Genomic DNA, 24,581 nt, shown 5'->3' on the forward strand with positions numbered 1-24,581 from the left:
TTATTGTCAGGTCTACTTAGACCAGGAAAAGGAAGGAATAATTGAAAGGATTGTGGTTGCTCCTTCCGATTTTAACAAATATGTATGGATTCCTCATCAACCGGTGATAAAACAAGATTTACAGTGCACCACCAAGATTAGACCGGTCTTCAATTGTTCTTTGAGAACTGGTGGGAAACCTTCTTTAAATGACTGCGCTTATTCTAGTGTCAATATGTACACTGACATGCTGGATTTGCTTTTGCGGTTTCGGATGGACCAGTATGTTCTACTGGCTGATATTCGGAAGGCCTTTTTAATGATTCGTTTGAATGACGAACGTGACAGAAATAGATTCTGCTTTTTTTTTAAGATTGGGTGATGAGTTGATCTGCTTTAGATACAACACTCTTATATTTGGCTTTGTATCCAGCCCTTTCATACTGAGCTACATGGTTCGATATCATGTGGAGAAATACCCTCCTGGTCCTTGCAGGGAGATGCTTTTGGGTCACTTCTATGTGGACAACTTGGTGAAAACTCATAATTCTGCTGAAGTTCTGATGCAGCTGTATTTGGAGGCTGTTTCTGTCATGGGGGAAGGTGGATTTTCCTTGAGGAATTGCTGTAGCAACAATGAAGTGCTTGCTAAGCGAATGTTGCAGGATAACAGTCTCTCCTCCCATGATTCTGACACTGAGAAGGTATTGGGCTATTTGTATAACCCCTCCTCTGACAAAATGCGAGCAAGTTCTTGCATTGAAGGAAGATCAGTATCCTCTAAGATGGATATTTTGTCTGTAAATTCCTCTGTATTTGACCCCCTTGGCTTAATGCTTCCTGTTACTATTAAAGGTAGGATCATTCTTAGTAAATTGTGGAAGTTAAAAGTATCCTGGGACCAGCCGGTCCCATCTGACGTTATGGTTGACTGGGAGAGGTTGTATAAGGATCTGGTACGTATTGGGGAGCTTGAATTCGACCGTTACTCCGTGGCTTCTGATTCTTCAGCCACATATTTGCATCAGCATGGTGAAGCCAGACTGATATTCGCTAAAGCCAGGGTTGTTCCCTCTGTTAAGAGAACCTTACCCACCTTGGAGCTGTTAGCGGTATATTTAGGCATGAAGCATATTTCTGTTCTGGTGAAAATACTCCCTTTGGAAGTGCTCAGTTCTGTGATTATCGCTGTAGATGCACAGGTAGTACTATCCTGGGTTTTATCTGACAATGTCAATACAAAATGTCAATTCACTCGTAACCGGTTAAAAGATGTAAAAGCGATGGTAAAAATCTTTGTGATAAAGGTTTGACAGTGAAGTTTAAGTATGTGAAGACTGATGACAATCCTGCTGACTTTGTCACGAGGGGTATGTCCCTGAACAAATTTAAAATGTTTTTTACTCGTTGGTTATTCGGGCCTGAATGGTTGAGAGAAGATAACTTGATCTGGCCTAGTTATGACCTGAATTGTCTTAATCCGGCTAGCCAGATGTTGATCAGTACAGTTACTGGTTGTGAACCTGTCATTCAAGGCAGTTACATAATTGAAGTAGAGAAATTCTCTTCGCTGAATAAGCTCATTGGAGTTTTGACTGCAGTTTTCCGATTTATATAAAAAATGAGAGGTATTGTTCTCGACTCTGGTATTAAGGCGAGATTGTACTTGCTCAGAATGACACAAGGACTATTCCTTTCTAAGGAAAAGGATTATTTGTCTAAGTCTGATGGCGGTTTCTAAATTTAATTTATTTTTGGGCGATGAAGGATTGATTCGCTCACAGGGTAGAATTGGTAAATATACTTATTTTTCTGATGCAGCCCTTCATCCTATTCTGCTTCCCAAGTCTTGTCATGTTAAAAGTTTAATAATCATGGATTGTCATTTAAAGTGTAAGCATCTGGGAATTGCTGCTACGCTTAGCAAATTCAGAATGTTGGGATTTTGGATACCCAAAGCTAGACAACCTATTAAAATGGTGATATCTTGTTGTGTCATTTGCAAAAAATATAACACTCTTTCCTTTAGATATCCCAAGGTTACAAATTTGCCTAAGCGTCGGGTTAATTTAGTTAAGCCGTTCTTGCACACCGGGATCGATTTTACTGGCCCTGTGTGGTTGCATGAAGGTGATGAAACTAAAAAGATGTATATTTTAATCTTCACCTGTTTTAGTGTGTGAGCTATACACTTGGAACTGTTGCCTGGTATGACCACTCAGTCTGTGGTCTTGGCATTTGTGAGATTTTTCAATTTTTATGGAGTCCCTTCTCACATTCCGATAATGCAAAATCCTTTGTTGCAGGTTGTGACCTTGTCAAACAGGTTTATTTGTCTGACGAATTTAGAGGGACAGTTGATGCCCATCTTATCAAACACCAAACGATACCTTTATATTCTGCTTGGTACGGTGCTGTGTGGGAAAGATTAATTCGAGTTGTAAAAGGTTGTCTTTTCAAGGTTATAGGACGTAGGAAGTTAAGTTATTTTCAACTTTTGACGGTTCTCTCAGATGTACAGGGATCTGTTAATGATCGGCCCTTGACCTATCGTTGCTCTGATGATTCTGGCTTAGAGGTGATTACTCCTAATGCCTTTGTGCATCCCTTCCATAAAAACTCTGTGTTTTTGTCCTTAGAAGAAGATTGTTTCCAAGATAACCCTCCCTAGCAAAGAAGATCTTATTGAGAGTCTGGGATGTAGAGATGAATTCTTGAATCGTTTTAAAAGGCTATGGTATGAACAATATCTCTTGGGTCTGAGAGAGTTGTCGCAAGATATTTACCAATCTGATTTTGAAAATATGATTAAGCTGGGCGATGTCGTTTTGATAAAAAAAAACCCTACGAAACCTCGTCCTTATTGGTCTTTGGGAAGAATGGTTAATCTAACTTCTGGATCGGATAGCTTAGTTCAGTCAGCTTTAATCAAAAGGAGTGATTGCAGCACTCAGGAACATTCCTTAAAGAACTTGTGTCCTTTAGAACTTTCCATAACCCACTCTCACCAAGCTTCTAACGATGGAGAGGGCAATTCTCTGAGCTCGAGAACTAGTCAGGACAGGGAAAACTTTCGGTCTAGGCCTGTAAGGTCTGTTAAATCTTTAAATGAAAGAAATCCAGAATACGTTTGGTATTAGATTGTTGTTTGAGGATTTTTCTTTTTGTCTTTTTTCTTTTTAGGGAGAGTGTGGAAATTATCTTCCACCATCTTTCTTTCCTTTTTTCTTTCCTTCTTTCTGTTGTTTCTGTTCTTCCTTCCTTCCTTCTTAACTCCCTTCCTGCCCCCTTCCCTAGCTTCCCCCTTTTTTTATGTCACCTGACTCCCTTATGCCCGTTGATTGGATGAGACGTTTTCGTGCTAAATTGAAGCACGTGTGTGACATTTTTGAATTAATTCGGCAGTTGTGGAAAGGGCGTCGTCGAGACAACAAGTATCGAATGCATTCCTTTAAGGTCTCAGATAAAAAGGGACGCCTGAAAATTTACTAAGGCGATGTACAACTCTGTCCTAACAAGACATTAAAATTGTTGAAAAAAACCAAGCCTCAAAAATAACTTAGGTGAAGTACAACTCTGTCCTAACAAGACATTAAAATTGTTGAAAAGAACCAAGAGAAGAAACTTCGCCTCCAAGTTTTCTAAGACACTTGAAAACTGAATTCAATTATCGAGAAAAGGATAATTGAAGTGTAAGAAGAAAATTCTCCGCTGGAAAGTTTCTAAGAAACTTGAAAACTCTAAAATGTTCTGCCTCCATGGAATTTTAACCCTTGCAAAAAGGACTACGGAAACGAGTTTCCAGGAAAAGGACTGATAAAAAACGAACTTTCTAAATGTTCCATTCGGAAAAAGGCGCCCAGAAGCTTCCAGTAAGTGTACCCCCTTCTTTATTTCTTTCTTCCACCTTCTCTATCTCTCTTTCCTTCTCTTTCCCTTCACTCTCTCCCCTTTCGGTTACTACTACAAGAATACTTGTAAGCCAGATGGACATTTTTGGCAGCCCATAGAGGTCACGAACTTTTCCTTTTGCCATTATATTTAATAAATTCTATTTCTCATATTTTTCTTTTTTTGTTTGTTTTCTTCCTTGATGTTTCAGAGTTTAGTAGTAACGTCTAATTGATTAAGAAGAATTACCTTCCACGGGAAGAAGTGGATAATAAATTTCTTCACACTTTGTCACTCCTTTTGTTGTGTCTTGATTGAGTTTGGATGAAGTAAGAATGCGTTTTACGTTTTTTGGGTTGGCGTTTGCTTTTTATTATTTTGTCGTTTTAAGGAAGTTGTTTAGTTTGCTGCTTTGGTTAAGTCGGACGAGATTTTTTGTTATCTCTGTGAAAAGTTCTGGGTTGTTTGTGTTGTGTGTGGAGACGTATGTTAGGATTTGCTCTTTGTTTCGTTCTTTAGGGGTTCTCAAATCTTCTACTGGCATATTTATCACAAGTTGGATCCCTTTGTCTATAAGTTGTGGTGGGTATTTTATTTTTCTTAGATTCATTTGTAGTTCCTTGAGTCGGATTGTTCGAAGGTTTTTGTCTGTGACTATGGTGCAGATTCTACGTGCTAGGGTGTAGGGAATGGCTTTTATGCAGCTTTTAGGATGGTGACTTTTAAAGGTTAGGCATTGTTGGGTGTCTGTAGGTTTGCGCTATGAGTCTGGCCATACCCACATGAGGAGACAAATAAATAGAAACATTAAAAAATCCCCTATTTTAAATACACCTCTCTTTCTAAACAAACATAATATAAGACTAAAACGAAAAATCACAATACTAAAATCCAAGAATCCAAAAAATAAATATCAAAATAGAATGAAAGCACCCCTACCCTTATTTCAGAAGAGCCAGTCCCCCCTCCCCACACATACACATTAGTAACGACCTCGGACTACAGCCGCCTTCCTAAGGAAGCAAATAACCCCAAAATACTATAAAACAATATACACATTCCCAAACCAATAAAAGCAAACACACACATGCACACACGCGCGCGCGCACACACACACACACACACACACACACACACACACACACACACACACACACACACACACCCTACCCCACCCTAAAGGAAAAGAAAAAAACATTATCAGAAAGAGATAGCGACTACAGCGAGGTCAACGTCTCCCTGGACAAGCCAAATAAAACAGCAAATAAAGCCAAATAAAACAGCAATAAAAATTCAGCATACCAATGAATAATAAACACTTACAAGCCTCCACCCCTTGGAAAAACTTCAAATCGCCATTTTTACACATTTGAAAATAATTTCTGACGAGGACGCATCACAGACCGTCTGAAACGCGCGTAAACGATTTCAATGACTTAAAAACATTATTACAATGATCCAAACATAATTCTCAATGAAAAACCAAGACACGGAATAATAAAATAATGTTAAAAAATACACATTGTTGGTGACTACTCCCTCTTATGGCTAAATATGTTATATTAAAAAGATAATAAATATCAATTTTATTCTGTTTTTATTATTATTATTATTATTATTATTATTATTATTATTATTATTATTATTATTATTATGTTTATTATTACTATTATTATTATTAATAATAATTTTAATATTGTTTTATCATTATTTTTTTCTTTTATTTATATATTTATCTAATAAAAACGCGAAAACTTTAAACTTATATCATTTAGCATAAAGGGCTTAATTAATTGTAGACGTATGTTTGAACTGCGTTGATATTACTCGTGGACGTATGTGAGATGATAAATATGTTGGCTGGATATATTCGCTGTCTTTTTTGACATGTTCATTTCTGACGCTTGGATTATATCTTCTGTTTGTATTTGTAATAACATGTTTCATTACTGAATTGTATAATTGTTCATAAATTGGTTGACACGCAGATCTTTTTCTTTTTCTTTTTCTATATACTGTCAAATTCTTACTTTCTCTCTTTCTCTCTTTAACTAGATCTCATCATTCGTTCCTTTCCCTTCTAGTCCTTATTCTCTTTATAATAACCATTTATATCTTTTTTCTTTTCTTCTCCATATTATATATATATATATATATATATATATATATATATATATATATATATATATATATATATATATATATATTTTCTCTCTATTTTCTTTCTCTATTTCTTTCTCTATTCCTTTTTTTTCTCTTCTCAATCACTCTCTCTCCATTATAATCTTTTAACTTTATTTAAATTGCCCCTCCCTATTTACATCTTATAATTAAAGTTCTGTGTTTTAAGTTTTTTAACTCCAACTTTTAAAGAGTTCCTACCTAAAATAAAAATCCATTATTCATTGAACTTTTGAATAGTCAAGTCGCTGCCTGATGATATCTGTTGTTTGATTGAAACAAGTGGCTATTTGTAGCAGCGGGATGTGAGCATGTTTATATAACAATAAACAAGTATATATATATATATATATATATATATATATATATATATATATATATATATATATATATATATATTGTTGGAAGTTTTCTATTTTTACACCAACAATTGTATACCTCGCTCCCTGTGTATATATTTATATTTTATGCTGGTTCATGATTTATATTTATATTTATTGTTTTATTGGATTTGGTTTTGTACCCTTTTTTTGTACGAAACTACTACGATTTTTTTAATAAAACACTGGTAGCCCCATTGTGCTGAGGTCCAGGATAAGAAACCTACCTTTTCGAATTCACCAGCTAGGCAGGAGGACGTGCACGTGCATCCCATCAGCTGAGCGTGAATCCTAAAGCCTTTCCCTGCAAGAAGAACTCTGTACAATACAGTAGACGCGACGAGGCGGATCTCTTTTCAACTTTTATTAGACACTGCTACGGAGAGATGGCCCTTCCTTTAAAACATTGCTTTATATAGAAGAACGAGCATTTTTGTTTTGTGTTTCTGCAATATAGCGAGTGTGTTTTCTCTACGTTACTTTGGCGTTCTTTGTTTTTGAATTTAATGCCCACAAAGGGAAAAATTTGCAACCAACTTTATTGTAAGTAAAATTTCTTCGTTTTGAAACAAGACCTTTATATTTTGTTCTTTACCCCCTCCCCCTCCCGTTTTTTTTTTTTAATTTATTCTTTTATTTTTTACGCACGTTCGTAGACATTTTGTAAACATTGTTTTTAAAAAATAAAAAATAATACTTCTATTATGTTTTAAACGACTGTAATAGTTTATTTTGGAAGTATATTTCATAAAGAAAATTGACAACCCACTTTAAAAACAGAAATTACGAGTTTTATATATTTTATTCGCAGTTTTTTCTTGACTCTTCTGGCGGCCATGTTGTAAGCCCTAACGGTATTTTTGGAGATTACCCAATTCGGTACACTTAACTAATAAACGGACATTTTTACACAAGTAACAAAATAATGATTACACCGTGTTACGCATACTTAAATTCATTGTTCTTTAGGAGTTGAGCTTATTTTTAAATAATTTCACGTTTAAATCGTGTTTTCATCTTTTAATTTTGGTTCTTTTTATATTTTCATAGATTTTATTTGTTAATGAATTGGATACACAAAACAAAAGTTGTATCAATTTACTAAAAAAATCCTAACAAACAGAACAAAGTTTCTGTTTTGAACACTAAAGAAACAACGAATTCATCTCGATTTTTTTCGTATTTAATTCCTGAAATGAAAGGTAAGTTTTTTCTTTTCTTTTTTGATTAAAAAAAATATCCATTCAATAACTTTGAACTTATTTATATAATTTTTAAAACAATCTGAAACATCAAAATAAGTTTATTTTTTATTGCAATCCAATAAATAATATTAATTTGGCCATGCTTGGAAACAGATGTGAATAGGTACGGACAAAATGAATGCCGATGCTCAAAATGTTGACATTTTGACCCTTCCCTTTACTTAAAAATTTACCCAAAATCAGGAAATTAACCATTTTTAATGAAATTTTCAGTATTTATCAAATAATGATCGCGGAATATAATGAACTAATTCTTTTTATTTAAATCTGAGGGGAAATGTATTATTTTGTTTAAACAAAAAATACCTTTAGTAAAGTTATGGTTTTCAGTAGTAAATAAAAAAACGCAAGAATTTATTTTTGCTTTTTTATATATATAAATAAAGCATCGTAATTTGTAACATTAAAAAAATAATAATTTTTACAGGAACATTACGAAAAAACCCCTCTAAATCCGTATTAATGAATTCGATATAACTCGAAGAAAAATGAATTTCTCGAACTACCGATATTACCATTGAATTAAGCATTGCTTATTTAATATTTTCACACAAAAAAATTATAATAGCAAAAATATTTCTACTTTTTTTTTAATTACAGATTTCGCATGATTTTTATATGCAAGATTTTAATAATTTCCTTGCTCGCAAGAATGTGAAACTTTCAGTGTAACATAATTGTTATATAATCTCGAACAATAATTAAAAAAAATAATAATTTAAAAACAGGAACATAAAAAATAATTAAATTAAAAAATGATGAAAATTGATACAAACGTTTAGAATAGGAATGTATGGATGCACGTCTTGGGGAAAATAAAAGAAATCTGTTAGCCCTACCTCCTTTTAATATCATGGCTTCATCTGGAAACCGCGTTTCGATTGTCTGAAATTTTGGGCCTCCTTATAATCGTGTTTACAAAATTTTAGTTTGTTGTATTTTTGGCAAACGGTAAATTACTTGCTTTTTGAGGGCTAATTAAGTTATTTTTGCACAAACAAAGTGTTTTTTTAAAAAAATTTAATTCAATATCTTACTTATCTTTACTAATTATCTTTGAAATAGACCCAGAAAACTAATATTTATCTTTTAAAAGATTAACTTTAATCTTAACTTTAATCTCTAATCTTTCAAATACAATCAAAAAGTAGTCGGAAACTTACAAAAAAATTATAATAAATTGGCTTTAAAAACTAGGTCCCCCTATTTTTGCCCGCCCATTTTTGCCCGTACCTATGAATAAAAAAGTATGAATTTCTGATTAAAAGTAAATCTCTTAAAAATATATTATTCATTTTGACATTTAGATTTTTGTCAAAAATGTGTTTATCTAAGTAAAATAAATGTAATTTCTGAGAAAAAAAATAATTTAATTCGAATTTGGTCGAACTGTCAGACAAAATTGCTTTTTCGTTATTTAATTGTTTTAATATTTAAAAAAAAATGTTCTTTTGACTACACTTACCTATCATTCGGTTTGCCTTTTTATCTTTTATCCAATATTTTAGATTTTAGAATGTGGATCATTTTCTTTTATTAAGTTTGCATAAAATGAGCACCCATTTATTGGCCATCATCAATTAGTAGAAACTGAATGTAGAAAAAAATAATGGTAAATATTTACAATCCAACCCAGCTTAATTCCAATATCTATTTGGGGGTTATTACGGCATTGATGGATCTAGGTGAGTGACACTTTGGAACAGAAAATTCCTGTGAAAGTATATTCTGGTGCAACAGTTGTCTTTACCTCTTTCAGGTTTTGTTCATTGTCAGTAGACAATAAGCGACTGTTGGACAAATATAGTATAACCTTATCTAGTGTAAAAAAGGAACTCTTTTTTACTTTAAGTCGTTCTCTTGCATCTTTGATCTTCCATACTTCTGTTAAGAACCACAATAAATGTACTATTTAAGCATGTTTGCACCCATAAGGAACATACTAATCTCTCCTCATAACAATTACTTTACTTCTAATTAAATAACTTCATACCTTTGAAGTTTGCACATTATAAACCTTAGACAAAAGGAGTAATGACAACTGAGAAATATTAGGTAAGTCTGTCTAATCCAATACTTATGTAACAGGGAAATACACACAAACAATGCATACTGTCTGATCATTTTGTGAATGGAAAATAGTAATGGATCCCGCTTCCTTGTCTACTTCATCCTATCAATACTCAAAAGCTGTCAGCATCATTTATATAAAATGTGGCTAAATATTAAAGAAACTATGGACATAACCTACTCTAAAAACACTGCATTGGCAAGGTATAGCACATTTATGTTCCTTTTCATTGCATTTATTTGCCTTTAAAATCTTTTATTTTCTCTCTACACCCCTTGACTATGTGGATTCCCTCTCTAAGCTTTTGTTTCTAAGCTACCTGACACTATGAGTCGACCTACTTCCAACCTTCTCTTTCAAAGTAAAAGTTATGAACATATATTAAGTGTTATACTTAGTTTTTATTTTGTTTTTGTTTTTAAACCAGAGTATGAAAGGCATTGTTAATGCATTTCAGGTAGCCATGAAACCGTCATTCCCCCTATATTTTCACCTAGTTCTCATCCCAAATTAATGAGCAATTTTTCTGATAAAAGAAGAAGAAAACGTATATTTGCTGGATAGTTTGGTGTGAGTATTACACAATTTTTTTTACATTCTTGTTGCAACTAATAAACATGCTAGAAGTAAACGTTTTCCTCAACATTATCCACCTGATAGTCAGAGATCCAAACTTTGGTGTAACTCTCAAAGAAGATGTGCAAAATACTGGCACTGCTGCATTGCGATTTGATGTATAGAGTCTGGACCATATAGTAGTTTCTGGTAGAGCTTTTTTCATCCCATATTAGTGGGAACTGTTACAGGTTTTTTTAATTTCAATTGTCTAGTCCCTATTCTCTCTCCATTACTTTCCCTACCCCTTTGCTTTTAATAAATTTGCTGACATCTTCCACAAAAGTCAAAATCTTAGTATGAATAATTTCAACAAACAAATCAAGCAAAAACCCAGTAACTCAACTTCCAATGAAACCACCCACTACGAGCTCATTCTCTAACATCAGGAATCTATTTTCCAACTTTATGAAACACAAAACCTTATCTGTTATTTTGTGTGAAACTGGCATTAACTCAACTGTTTCCTTAGCTGATTTCATCATGAAAGCTATTCTAACTTAATATCCAAACCCGACCTGCATAAAAGTCTACTCCACAAGGTATAAAGAAATATTCTCTCCACTATCAAATCTTTTCTCTCTGATAGGTTTTGCAAGAAGTCGTCGATAGACAGAAGTCTGAAACTTAATTTATTAACACTAGTGTGCCTAAAGAATCCATTCTGGATCCAACTCTTTTCCTTATCCTCATCAGTTATATTCTAAGTCACATCCATCGACATATATGAAGATGACACTATCATATATGCCAACACTTTAAAGGCCAACAATGACCAGGCTAATTGATAATTAGTAATTTAGATATTTGTTTGTGTTAATTTTTACATATGAAAACATAGAACACACCAATAAGTTAAACACATGTAGTCACAAATAATGGTAATGTTTAGATGAATTAGAAATGAATGGATGGTTTTCATCAAACTAAAATTGGCATAATAGGATTGACAAATGTAGAAACATATAAGACAGAAACAAAAACTAAAAACAATAAATGCAAAAAATATGTCTAGAACATTACTGTAGCTTTTCCAACCAAATTAGTGCCTTTTGAGCATTAAAGAGGCTTCTTGCAAGAAAATGTTAATATTTTTATGATTTTGTATAATAAATATATGTATATGATTGAGCAAAGCAATCAAAAAGAAAAAACCTTTTCTTTGAACAATAGTTAACATTACATTAAGATTTATAAATATTACATTAAGATATATATATATATATTATATATATATATATATATATATATATATATATATATATATATATATATATAATGAACTAAACTATATATTCTCTTTAAAATAACAAATCTATGAAGATAAACCTCTATCCGGTAAATAAGAGCAATTCATGAATTAAATTAAAAAGATGAAAATTAAAAGTTACATAAAACTTGATCAAATCATCAATTAAAAAGGACGACAATGAAAAAGAACCGCTTTTGGCCATGCCATTTCGAATCTAAATGCTTCTCATCACAAGGGGAGAAATGTCGGCATAATACTTCTATAAGGGTATACAAAAGATTGACTTGAAAACATTTAGATTAGAAATTAACAAAAAATGATGGATAATAATGAAAACGAAAATGAACTCTAACGGCAGAGGAAGGAGTAGAAAGAGAAAGAGAAAAATATACATCAGAAAAATATCAATAATATTAGAGGCAAGATAAAACAAGAGCCCAAAATATAATAGTCTAACTATGACGAAAATGAAATCGTCTCAAAGATGAATTATAATGTAATTTTCCCTACCAAAATGATCCTTAAGAGAAGTTCATATGACAGTACATGATTTGAAAAGGTTTCAAAATCTACTCATCAAAGGATTTCAGTACCTAAACTTGCAGTGGCTGTACTTTACGATGCAAGTTGCTGGCGAGGTTGAAATATTCCCAACAATTCTAGCAACACTGGAAGAATTTTATTGTCAGAGCATACGTCAAACATGACGGAAGAGTCTTATATATTGTTTATTTCTTTTTTTTCACCACAATAATAATCATATAACAATTCACAGTGTAAGTGTCTCTAAACTATATCATAAGTAACATGCATATCAGGTGGTTCTTTCTCAAGTTAGAAAACATTCAGTTATTTTTATAATGTCACTATGATATTGTAGATTAAATGAATTGATGCTTTATGAATTTTATTGACAACAATAAACAATACCAATGTGTGAACGAAATTATTTTAAATATTGATATTTATTTTTTATTTACAGACGTTCCTGTTCAAACACCTTTATTTTAATCAATCCTCACTTTCAAATTATTCTATAGACATTTATTGCCTCACATGGAAAACAACAGAGATATCTTTGTGAAAATCTGCTTTTCAGAACACTACTGGGCATCAAATTGTGTTCAACAGTGGCAACATCATTAATCTCGAAGACAATATTTATGTTGTGTTTAATGTTTAAATAAATTAAGTTATGAATAGAATCACAATCTGCAGAAAAATATATTCATTTGAAAAAATATTTTAGTCAGTATAAGAAATCACAGCACTATGAAACATCTTTTACAAATTTAACTCGACAAAACCTATTTACTCACAATAAACATTATATTCTTTTAAAGTAGGATCTGTTTCTTACATTAGCTTAAACATCAATAAACTTAGACCAAAATATGAGAATAAAATACTCTTATTTTCATTAGATTAATAATCTTGCTTCAGAAATTAATTTTATTTAAACATGCAAGTACACACTGGGGAAAAGCCACATTCCTGTAAAGTATGTGGATATTCTTTTTCTCAAAAATCAAATTTAATGACACATATGAAAACTCACACTGGGGAAAAGCCACATTCCTGTAATGTGTGTGGATGTTCTTTTTCTCAAAAATCACATTTAGTGACACATATGAGAACTCACACTGGGGAAAAGCCACATTCCTGTGAATTGTGTAGATATTCTTGTTCTATTAAATCAAGTTTAGTGAGGCATATGAGAACTCACACTGGGGAAAAGCCACATTCTTGTGAAATGTGTGGATGTTCTTTTTCTATGAAATCACATCTAGTAACACATATGAGAACTCACACTGGGGAGAAACCACATTCTTGTGAGGTGTGTGGATATTCTTGTTCTGAAAAATCAAATTTAGTGAAACATATGAGAACTCACACTGGGGAAAAGCCATATTCTTGTGTAGTGTGTGGATATTCTTGTTCTGTTAAATCACATTTAGTGACACATATGCGAACTCACACTGGGGAAAAGCCATATTCTTGTGAAGTGTGTGGATATTCTTGTTCTGTTAAGTCACATTTAGTGAAACATATGAGAACTCACACTGGGGAAAAGCCACATTCTTGTGTAGTGTGTGGATATTCTTGTTCTGAAAAATCAACTTTAATGATACATATGAGAACTCACACGGGAGAAAAGCCACATACTTGTGATGTGTGTAGATATTCTTGTTCTCGAAAATCAGATTTAGTGAAACATATGAGAACTCACACTGGGAAAGTGACAAATTTCCATTTGATGAAGAAAAATTAATTAAAGCTTACTCAAGGCTTACTCACAAATGGATTTAAGAAAATGGCTGGTTTACAAAAAACCGACCAATGCAGATTCTGTCACTCAGCTGTTGAAAGCCCAAGCCACCTAATGTCTGGATGCAAGATCCTTCTAGCCGATGGTTATTACACTGCTCACCACAACAAAGTATGTAGATACTTATATTGGAAGATCTGTGGAGAGATTCAACTAGATAGGTCGTCGAACATCTGGGAACATGAACCATCACAAATAACATCAAATGGAAAAGTGATAGTGTTCTACGATGAAGACATACAGACAGGTAGATACATAAAAGACAAGGCCATCAAGCCAGATATAGTAATATGGAACAAGCCCGAAAGGACTGCACTCATTATCGACGTCACAGTTCCAAATGACTTTGGCCTTAATAGAGCAAAACGGGAAAAGATAAAATATCAGGACATAAAAAATGATCTAAAAACAACATGGTCTCTGAAAGAAATAAACATTATACTAGTTGTGACAGGAGCAACTGGCCTAATAAAAAAGAACCTTAAAAATACTTAGAAGCAATCCCTGGAAAACCAAACTGTAAAGAAATACAGATAGCAGCCATAAAGGGAACAGTGTCTATTCTTAAAAGAGCCCTCAGATATAAATTTAAACTGTAATAGAATCAAGTGTTAGACCAGGAAGGAGCCCCTTGATCTCTTTAAACTAACAAAAGTAAAATAAAAAAAGGAAAAATAACTCAGTGTTTGAGAGATAAAGAAATTTAATGGAACATTCGAATATCTATAGATCTCATATAGAGCTCAAGTGTTAGCCTTTTGTAGTGGGCCCTTTGATTTCTGACAAGTTAGACTGATTCAAAAGAAAAGAAAAGAGAAAAGCCACATTTTTGTGTAGTATGTGGCTATTCTTCTCCTCAAAAATAAAGTTTAGTGAAACATGAGAACTCACACGTCAAAAAATAATGATAAGAGACACAATAATGGTAGAAAAGCAAGTACTGGAGAATTATTGGAGGCCTCTCTTTGAAAATGAGGTTACCTACAATTAAGAGGCTAAATTGATCCAAGATAATGCTAAAAACAATGAATACAAACCCGAAATTCCAGAACCAGAAATTACGACTGAAATTCTAAAACAAAAGCTCAATAGATTCCAGAATTACAAAACACCTGGCATACATAACCTACCCAATTTCTGGCTGGAACAACTATAACCACTACATAGACATTATAACAAGTGCTTCACCAGAATATTGAGGAATAAGGAATCCATGCCAGCATGGCTATTAAAAAGATACAAACTTTATACCCAAAACACATGAAACCACATGTCCTTGTAAATACAGGCCCATCTGCTGTTTCACTACAACTTACAAGCTCTTCAATGGCCTGATTGCAGACAAAATCTACAAACACCTCTCCTCTGGAGCATACCTTGAAAACGAACAAGCAGGGTGTAGGAGGAAATGTTTAGGCACCGAGGACCAGCTGTTGATTAATAAGACCATCCTTGAAGACTATAAAGAGACAGAGGAATCTAAGCATTGTGTGGATTGACTATTAAAATGCATATGATAGTGTGTCACACACATGGCTTCTAGGGTGCCTTGATTTATATAAGGTAAGCTTGTTAAACAAATCATGGCTACACAAATAAAAATGTGGCAAACAACCATGACATTAAGCCACATAAATGGAACTGTAATGATCTCTGACGTGAACATCAGATGAGGAATATTTCAAAGAGATAGTTTATCCCTTCTTCTTTCTGCTTGGTGATAGATCCATTAAGCAAACTATTGAATTAGGCAAACTATTGAATAAAAACAGATGTACTTATAATCTGAGCCAGGGCCACTGACAAGATCCAAACAAAAGAATCAACCACTTGCTTTCATGGATGACTTCAAGCTGTATGCCAGCTCAGATGCCAACTTGAGTGAACTCTTGCAGTTCGTGCATAACTTCAGAGATATTGGCATGAAATTTGGACTGAACAAATGTGCTAAATGCCCCATAAAATCTAAGAAGATCCAAACTGAAAATATACAGCTGGATGCAGACATCAAGGACTTAGACGAGCTAGAAAAATACAAATACCTTGGCATAGAAGAAAATGATACTACACAACAAGCCAAGATGAGAGAAAAAACTGGCAATGAATACATACACTGAGTCAAGAAGATGTGTAAAACAGAAGTTACAGGCAAAAACAAAATAACTCCAATTAACAAACTAACCATGCCTGTTGTAACATAGCGTTGGCATTGTCTACTGGCCACAAAAAGACATAAACATGGCTAGACACTAGGACACAGAAAATGTTGACAATGTACAAAGTAATATACAGAAACCAGTGTCTACCTAGAATGTATCTACTCAGATGGACAGGAGGTATGGGGTTCTCAGAGATTAACCATCAACATCATGCAACTATTTTGAGCATTAGGCAATATCTGATGAGCTCCCAAAATCCAACTCTGAAGATGGTATATCAACATTATGAAACAAGAGCCAGTAGAATTACCTCCATCAGAAAACTGGCCAAACATTTTGGCCAAGATTGTCTTACAAATGAGACAGAAGCAGAACAGAAATCTGTTATGGAAATAGCTCTAAAGAGTCGCCAGAAATACACTAAAACCTTCCATGATAAAAAATTTGAAGAATGGGCCAATCAACAACGTGCCAAGTATTTTCTAGAAGAATTACTCCAAGATTATATAGATAAAGAAGGCTCTATAAGCTGGTTAAAAGAAGGATTGCTCCACTATGATCAGTTATATGGGATAAAGGGGAGAAGGAAGCCACTTTAGTAGAAGTCAGTGTTCCTAATAAGATGAAACATAATGATGGCAAATGCAAAAGTTATGGCCACAAGACACACCCAAAAGGATGAAGACAATGCCCCGCTTGGAGCAAATCATGCCACAAATGTGCCAAAGAGAACCACTTCTCAACTACATGCCACGGCACAGCATCGTCAAACGCCATAATGGGAGACTACCCAAATGACAGCCAGGATGAAGATTCTTCATTCATGTCGACAATGACTGTGCAACCTGAATGACTAGAGGAAGAAGAGGGAATCCCACATGGTGCATGGACCAACAACAAGTTCACACCAGGCCGACTAGAGCCACCTCCATTTTTCAATATTACCATCACATTAGATACAAAGGCCACCAACACCTCGGACGATTCAGACATACAAATATGAAACACCTTCCCGTCCAATTATCCGCTTTGGCAGACACGGGAGCTCAGACAAGTACAGCTGCTGGTGTGTAAACAATCTTGGGTGCACTTCTGAACATTTGCTGCGCACTAGGCACCAGTTACATGCCGTTAATGATGACAACCTGCCCATCATGTGGGCCTTAATTGCCATGATGTCATTCGGTAAGGCAGCATGTTCGGAGGTGATATACATCAGCCCATGGATTAAAGGCCTGTATATATCACAAACGCCCCTAAAAAAACTAAAAATTATCAACAACGACTTTCCAGCACAACTTAGTAGTCTGATAGCCAACTGACCAAATGTTAGCCCCTTACGGATGCCCATACAGATGACCATGCCCACCACTACCAGACAAGCTGCCATTTCCTGCCACACCTGAATATCGAGGAGTGATAGAAAGCTGGATCGAATGCCACTGTTCCAGCAGTGCATTTAATACATGTACGCACCAGAAATTGCAGACTATGACTGGAGAACTGCTTACTATCACATTCCTCAACAACCACCAACCTAAGGCTGTTCACAAACCACGCCCTGTCCCCACCACTGGAAAGAGGTAGTCAAATCCCAGCTTGATGCAGATGTAGCACTGAACATCATTGAACCAGTGCCACCAGGAACATCAACAACATGATGTTCGAGAATGATCACAGTGCCCAAAGAAGATGGCAGCCCATGTAGAACAGTCGACTTCCAAAATTTAAATGTAGCGACAAGACGAGAAACATACCACACACCCTCTCCATTCAATCTTGTCAACACGATACCCCCAGGAAAAAAGAAAACTATTCTGGATGCCTGGAATGGATCCCACAGTGTTCCTCTGGCTGTAAAAACACGGGATGCCACCACTTTCATAACAGAATGGGCCAGATACAGGTATTTGTGAGCCCTCCAAGGTTTCCAGGCATTCAATGATGGTTTCACAAAGAGATTTGACACCATTTCAGAAGGTTTCCCTCGTGTGGCTCGCTGTGTGGATAACTCTATCTTGTGGGATGATGATATGGCACTGTCCTTTTGGCACACCATTAGATACATCATACTATGTGCTGAAAATGGAAAAGTATTTAACCTAGAAAAATTTCAATTTGCAAAAGACAATGTACACTTTGCTGGCTTCGACATCAGCCTAACAGGGTACAAACCATCTCAAAAATTACTTGAGGGCATCAGAAACTTCCCATCATTGACAAACATTACAGGAGTTAGATCTTTGGTCTGATTAACCAAGTTTCATATGCGTTTGCCCAAGCACCCATCATGTCACCCTTCAGAGAACAACTGAAACATAACAGCAGGTTTTCCAGGACGATACATTGGAACAACTCTTCCAGCAATCCAAGGAAACAATCCTAGAAAGCAACCGGGATGGCGTTCGAACATTTTAAATAAATCGCTCAACATGTCTGAGTACAGACTGGAGTCAAGTAGGAATAGGATTTACCCTACTCCAAAAACATTGTGCATGCCCATCCACAATGGACCACCTTTGTGGGCCAGGACATTGGAAAGTTGTATATGCTGGCTCACTCACTAGACCTGCTGAAAACCAGTATGCACCAATTGAAGGGGAAGCTTTAGCTATTAAAGTTTGGATTGGAAAGCTGCAAAATGTTTGTTTTAGGCTGCCCCCACCTGATACTTGCTATTGACAACAAACCCCTTGTGCTGATATTCAATAATCATTGCTTGGATGAAATAAAAAATCCCAGGAACATCCGTAGAACATGTGTCAATTCAAAACCAACATGGGCACAAACCCCTGTGCTGGGACAACACTGGCACGATTGTTGAAACTCTCCCCCACAGACTACCGCATATTAGTTGATGGCAGCAGAAGAACCACACTCTGAAACCGCTGTTACCTTCGCAAAATAAGCACAGATAGCCGCAACCTTGCTCATGATGACACCCTACCAGATGACCTACCAAACAACAGAATCAGGATCCATTCCCCAAAATCACCTACAATGCCAAACCCAGTACACCCAGACAGCCAATAACACCCTCAAATACAAATAACCCCATCCAGCCTTCCACACTAGGTACTCAAAGAAAGAGCGAACTCCTGAAAATGACAGATATAATACAGAACGAAAGATCTAAAGCTAGGTCTAGATCTGTCCGTAACAGACGATTACCTTTTAGATTTAAGGACTTTCAGCTTGGGTAAAAAAAAATAGATAAATAAAAAAAATGACATGTAAACATAATACCGAGTTATGTACCCTTGACCTGAGAAGAAAGACTGTCATGGTGGATCCAATAAAAGTACACATGTATGTCGCTTATCGAGATTAACTAACCTGTCTTGTTGTCTTTCCCTTCCCTCCTAACTATACACTTGGAATCAAAGTGTAGTTTTAGAGTTATGCCTAAAATTAAATTTATTGGTATTTTAGAGATACTTTTAAGTAGATATTAGAGAATAAGGCTGGTATTTTGGAGACTGAAATAATTCTCCTCTAGGATAATGAAACCCTAATAGTTTAATGCCAAGCACCCATTTGTTTCGGTGTGTGGTACAGATAGATTTAAAAATTGAAATAAAAACTGAAGTTTCAGCATTTTAAAAGTATGCAGGTTGGTAGATCGGTAAATTCTACTGCATTTGATATAAGGCGTTTTGTTGTTTCTTTTTGGTTATATTCAGCAAAAGTATCAGTTTCTACTTCGATCACCTACATTTTTATAATAATGATTTCTTTCAAGGTTCTGATAAAACTAATCATCTACACTATGCCATAGAAGAAAAGAAAACGGAGCAAGAATGGAACAGACATGATGCTGTCAAAGGTAGCAGAACTCTTTATGACTAACTGAAGCCTAGAGTAGCAGCTTCAATATCAAGGCAAGTGGAGGACTGGTAGGAGACTCAGGAGTGTGAAGAGTCAAAAGCTGAACTATGGAAGCAGTGGATGAGCCAAATGAAGCAAGCAAAGCATATGACCTTGAGCAACAACTTGCTCCACAGGAACCTCAGATGGATGTGAAAGCAGAAGTGTTAGAAGCTGAAGAGCCATTTTCCATACTAGCCTGAATTACAGTATCCAAATGATCCTGCTCATGTTATTACTTATAAGATACATATTAGTGAGTCTTTCATCAGACCTTGCAATAATTATGGCCCATGTCAACCAGTTATTTTATATCCAAAAAATTTAGGATGCAATCTTCAGAAGAAATGGTATGAAATAAGACTCTTGGTTAGGGTATTCACCTCAGAAGGGTGCTATATTTTTGCTTCAGCTGTCGTCTCTTTGTGAACGAAGGAAAGTATGGTGGCCAAGCAGCTTAGAAATTAGAGGCTATAAACCGTTTGAGGACAGCTTTAGATAAAATAAAGGAGCACATTACTTAAGAATCTTACATTATTGGTATGATTTGGTAAGCAAAGCTTCCAAAACCAAGCATTTGGTATTGCTTTAGAAACAACTGATCATAAGTTACAAGTTGCTAGAGACAAGAGGAAGCAAAGAAACTGACAAATTGTATGTAAGTTGATTTCCATCACTCTATATCTGGCAAGACAAAGTTTACCATTTAGGCACAACATAGAATGCTGTACACATGAAAACCTAGGAGATTCTTAGTAAATATGATAGTACGGTTAAACTGCATCTTGATATACTTAAGGAAAACTGAAAAGACACTAAGTGTCATTACTTTTAAACAGAACTCACAATTATCTGGTCAAGGCTTTGGCCATTTCACTTACAAGACTAATATTAAACGAAATTCCCAAAAGCAAGATTTCTATCCTCATGAATAAAATAACTGATGTATCACATACAGAACAGGTCTCTTTCGTTATGAGATATGTACATGACTTCAAAATAAAAGAACATTTCTTGCACGTATTCATTATGTAATCAACAACTGGTGAGGCACCAGAGAATGAAGTGATGTCTATGCTTAACACAAATAACCTGAACATAGATCATATGCGTAGACAAAGATATGATCGCACACCAAATATGAGTGGAATATACAATGGATTGCTGTCCAGATTCCAGAGACAGAACCCAAACACATTCTATGTACACTGCCATACCCACTGCCTAAATCTAGTCTTAGTCGAAAGTTGTCAAATCAAATATTCACTTTGTAACTTTTTTTTTTTGTTTGGTGGAAAAACTGTATGCATTTGTTGCTAACTCTTCAAAACGTCATTCTGCATTCATGGATGTTTCCAGAAGACCGCATACTTGACCTTCAAAATTTATCTGACAATAGATGAGTTTGCATAGAATAAGCTCTTAGAACCAGGAATAAGGTCATTCGATCCCCGGGGAAGTTTTAGAAGACATTGTAGAAAAGATCCTCCTGGTGGATGCCTCAATATTGCTGAAAAGTATTAACTTTGAATTCTTTGTTTATCTTGAGTTTGCTATCCCAGTTTTTCAAGAAACTGCCTATGCATCTAATATACTACACCAAAAAGATGATTTAGTTGCCTCCAATATGATTCTGGATATAGTGCTGCAGAGCTTGAGAGAATGAAAAAATTATGAAAAGTTTCAGCAGATTAAAGAGAGAGCTGAATCAATAGCTATCGACCTTTCCTCTGTGATTTCTGGACAAGGCAGAAGAAAAATGCATGTAAGATACAAATATAGTATTACATCTACTATGGAAGACCAGCCATACCAAACCTTACATGACTACTCCCCTGTGAGAGTATGTTATGTGTTTTTAGATAAAATGTCACAGAAGATTTAAAAGTAGAGACAACACAAGATGTGGTATCCTAAATAGCTTCCATTGCATGATAGTCCAAGATAATTGGAAAGAACCTGTGAATGAAGAAGCATTTACGTCATTACAAAAGTTATGCCAATTTTATGAGCTAGAAGAAAGACATGCTACAGTTTGAATTGAAGATATTCTTTTCTTTATTTTCATGCCTGCCACAGAACACTGCAGCTACACTGCTGAACTTGATGAAAGAAAACAATGTCCAGGTGGCATTTCCAATAATGCTTAAATTCTTAAAAATTGTTGCCACTATATAACTGCAACAATAGAAATGACTTTCTGTAAACTTAAGCTGGTGAATACAACGCTGCGCAATCTGTGCAGTGAGGAGTAGTTATCTGATATCTTGTTGCCAACAATTGAAAAAGTGTACCAAATTCAAAGAAATGGCATACAAAAAGCTTCTCTAATAAATATAAAATAAGATCTGGTTGTCACAAGAGGACATATTTTCCTCTTAAGATGTGAAGAAGTTGTGATTTTTTACATGAGGGATAATATTAGTTATCCAAGCGATAACATGTAATAGGAATGAAATATAATAAGAGTAATTAATTATAATAATATTAATTGTCCAAATAATAACATATAATATAAATAAAATATAATAAAAATAGTTGTTAATATAATTGATAATTATAACAAGGTGGAAATGCTTAAAATATTATATAATAATATAAAATATAATAAATTACTTGATTAAAAAGAAATAAAAATAAAAGATTATATAAAATAATATAAAAAGTATTACTTAAAAATTTGAATGTAAAACCTTTTTTTAGCGTCTCTGGAGATTTTCAAAAGATGGAACAGAAAAGTATTCTTTTCTGTTTTATCTAGAACATTCTCTAGTGACAACTATAAATAACAGACGATTGCTATTTATAGTTAGTTATATTGTTTTCTTTTTCTTTGTAATAAATTTCTTTTTCCAAATTATCTTTTTTTAAATCTTTTTATTTCTAATTAATATGTTTGCAGCCTTCCGTTACACCTAGACTAGGACACAAAAACCATAACACTGGTAAATAACATATTGTAGTAATCATATGCAGTTATATATAAATAATAAATATTTTTCCTTAAATAAATTCCCTTGTCCTCGTGATCAGTATGTAGTGACTCGCTACAAATATTAAGTGATTGTACAAGCAACATTTTGGTTCCGCGTACATCCGTGGTTTACACACACGCAATTTTCACGATCGTAAAAACTAGTAGCAGCCAACAGCCTTTACTAACAAGCAGAGCTACATCTCACAACTTCGATATTTGAAATTCATTTCCGCCTGGCTTGTCCAATCACAATCCAGCTCGCTATCACATGACAGAGTATATAAAAGGCTAAACCTGAAACCATTAACTCTTTTTCTACCTGGTCTGCCCAACAGCAAACATCGTCGGGGGCTTTGCCCCCCCCCCCCTCCCAGGCCTAACGTGAATACAAAACAAACTTCTCTTCTCACTACTATTTGTTTCCACGTGCGGTACTGCGCCACTGCGGTACCCTGAAACGAACATTTTTTGTCACGCTGAAGAATATACATCAATACAACTCGTACTCACCCACGTCAACACACTGGGGATTTTGTCTTTCCTTTCTCTTTTGTTCCGACGATTACTGCTGAAAACACGTGGATGCACGAACACGGAACTATCGTCTCCTTCACCAGCCGGCAATGTGTCAATTCTATCTATCTACATGGAACACTTTTCTCTCTATCAACGAACTCTTCACAAAACCTATCAGACTAAATACAAATACATATAGAGTCCTAGCGACCATACAAGATGTTACAAACATTAACTTTATTGTCAAAATACTCCTTTCCTGAACATTTTAGCTTTATCACTTTCATGACTCTCGTGCTAAATCAGCACACGCACAAATAAAAATGCATCAACACAATCACATCATTCGCCTTTCTTATATTGTTAAATAAAAGAATCATGTTGAACTTTTAAAATTCGTCTTTGTTTTAATGCCATTTCTGACAACCTTTTATTTTCATATTTTTGTTGGAGATTGGGAAACATTTACCTATGCTCACATTACAATTGTAATACCAGGCATCGGTGAATGTCGACCAAGCTCCCCACAAGTACAACAAACTTTATGTTCATTACTATATTTTACCCTTTATTCACTTGCGCGCCTGCCTTGAAAAAGTTTTCTGTGTGTGTCACTGGATTCAAATTGTTTAAAAACATTGTATCCTATTCTTTAACAAATATATAAAAAACATTGTATTATATTTTTCTATAAACAACAAGAAATCAATAAAAAAAAATTAATAACGTAATATATTGTGGTTAAATTAGTTAAGTTTCAATTGTTAGATTTGACACACTACTGTCAAAATTCCTTAGAGATAAGGCGGCCATTTTTATTTCTTTTTTCTTCATTCATTTTATTTCTTTTTTCTTCATTCATTTTTTATTTCTTTTTTCTTCATTCATTTTTGGTCCAAGGCAGGTTTGTAAGAACTTTTTAAACATTTCAAACCTCATACATTTTTATAGTACTACATTGTATTCATTTTTCATTTTATTTCTTTTTTCTTCATTCATTTTTTATTTCTTTTTTCTTCATTCATTTTTGGTCCAAGGCAGGTTTGTAAGAACTTTTTAAACATTTCAAACCTCATACATTTTTATAGTACTACATTGT

The 24,581-nt window shown here is 34.5% G+C and overlaps 1 protein-coding gene and 1 long non-coding RNA gene across 4 annotated transcripts; both read left to right on the forward strand.

Annotated features, from left to right (window-relative positions):
- Positions 1-431: 431 nt before the first annotated feature.
- On the forward strand, positions 432-1,292 carry LOC145255572 (uncharacterized). Its single transcript, XM_080114027.1, has one exon. It carries the CDS (start codon positions 432-434, stop codon positions 1,290-1,292), a length of 861 nt encoding a protein of 286 aa, XP_079970153.1.
- A 5,350-nt stretch (positions 1,293-6,642) lies between these two features.
- LOC145255861 (uncharacterized) lies at positions 6,643-23,364 on the forward strand. Of its 3 annotated transcripts, none has more exons than XR_013863911.1 (3): positions 6,643-6,974; positions 7,482-7,633; positions 19,865-23,364. It is a non-coding gene; the product is annotated as an uncharacterized LOC145255861 (long non-coding RNA). The 3 variants fall into 3 exon arrangements; XR_013863912.1 differs by lacking the exons at positions 6,643-6,974; positions 19,865-23,364 and adding exons at positions 10,225-10,337; positions 12,617-12,975 and having other exon boundaries at positions 7,047-7,633; XR_013863910.1 differs by lacking the exon at positions 6,643-6,974 and having other exon boundaries at positions 7,047-7,633.
- The last annotated feature ends 1,217 nt before the right edge of the window (positions 23,365-24,581 follow it).

This window comes from Euprymna scolopes, chromosome 31 (assembly GCF_053919585.1).
Source record: "Euprymna scolopes isolate OS-2025 chromosome 31, ASM5391958v1, whole genome shotgun sequence".
Classification (NCBI taxonomy): domain Eukaryota; kingdom Metazoa; phylum Mollusca; class Cephalopoda; order Sepiida; family Sepiolidae; genus Euprymna; species Euprymna scolopes.

Excerpts from the sequence above, each read along its gene's own strand:
- LOC145255572 (XM_080114027.1), top strand. The coding sequence starts at position 432 with ATGGTTCGATATCATGTGGAGAAATACCCTCCTGGTCCTTGCAGGGAG.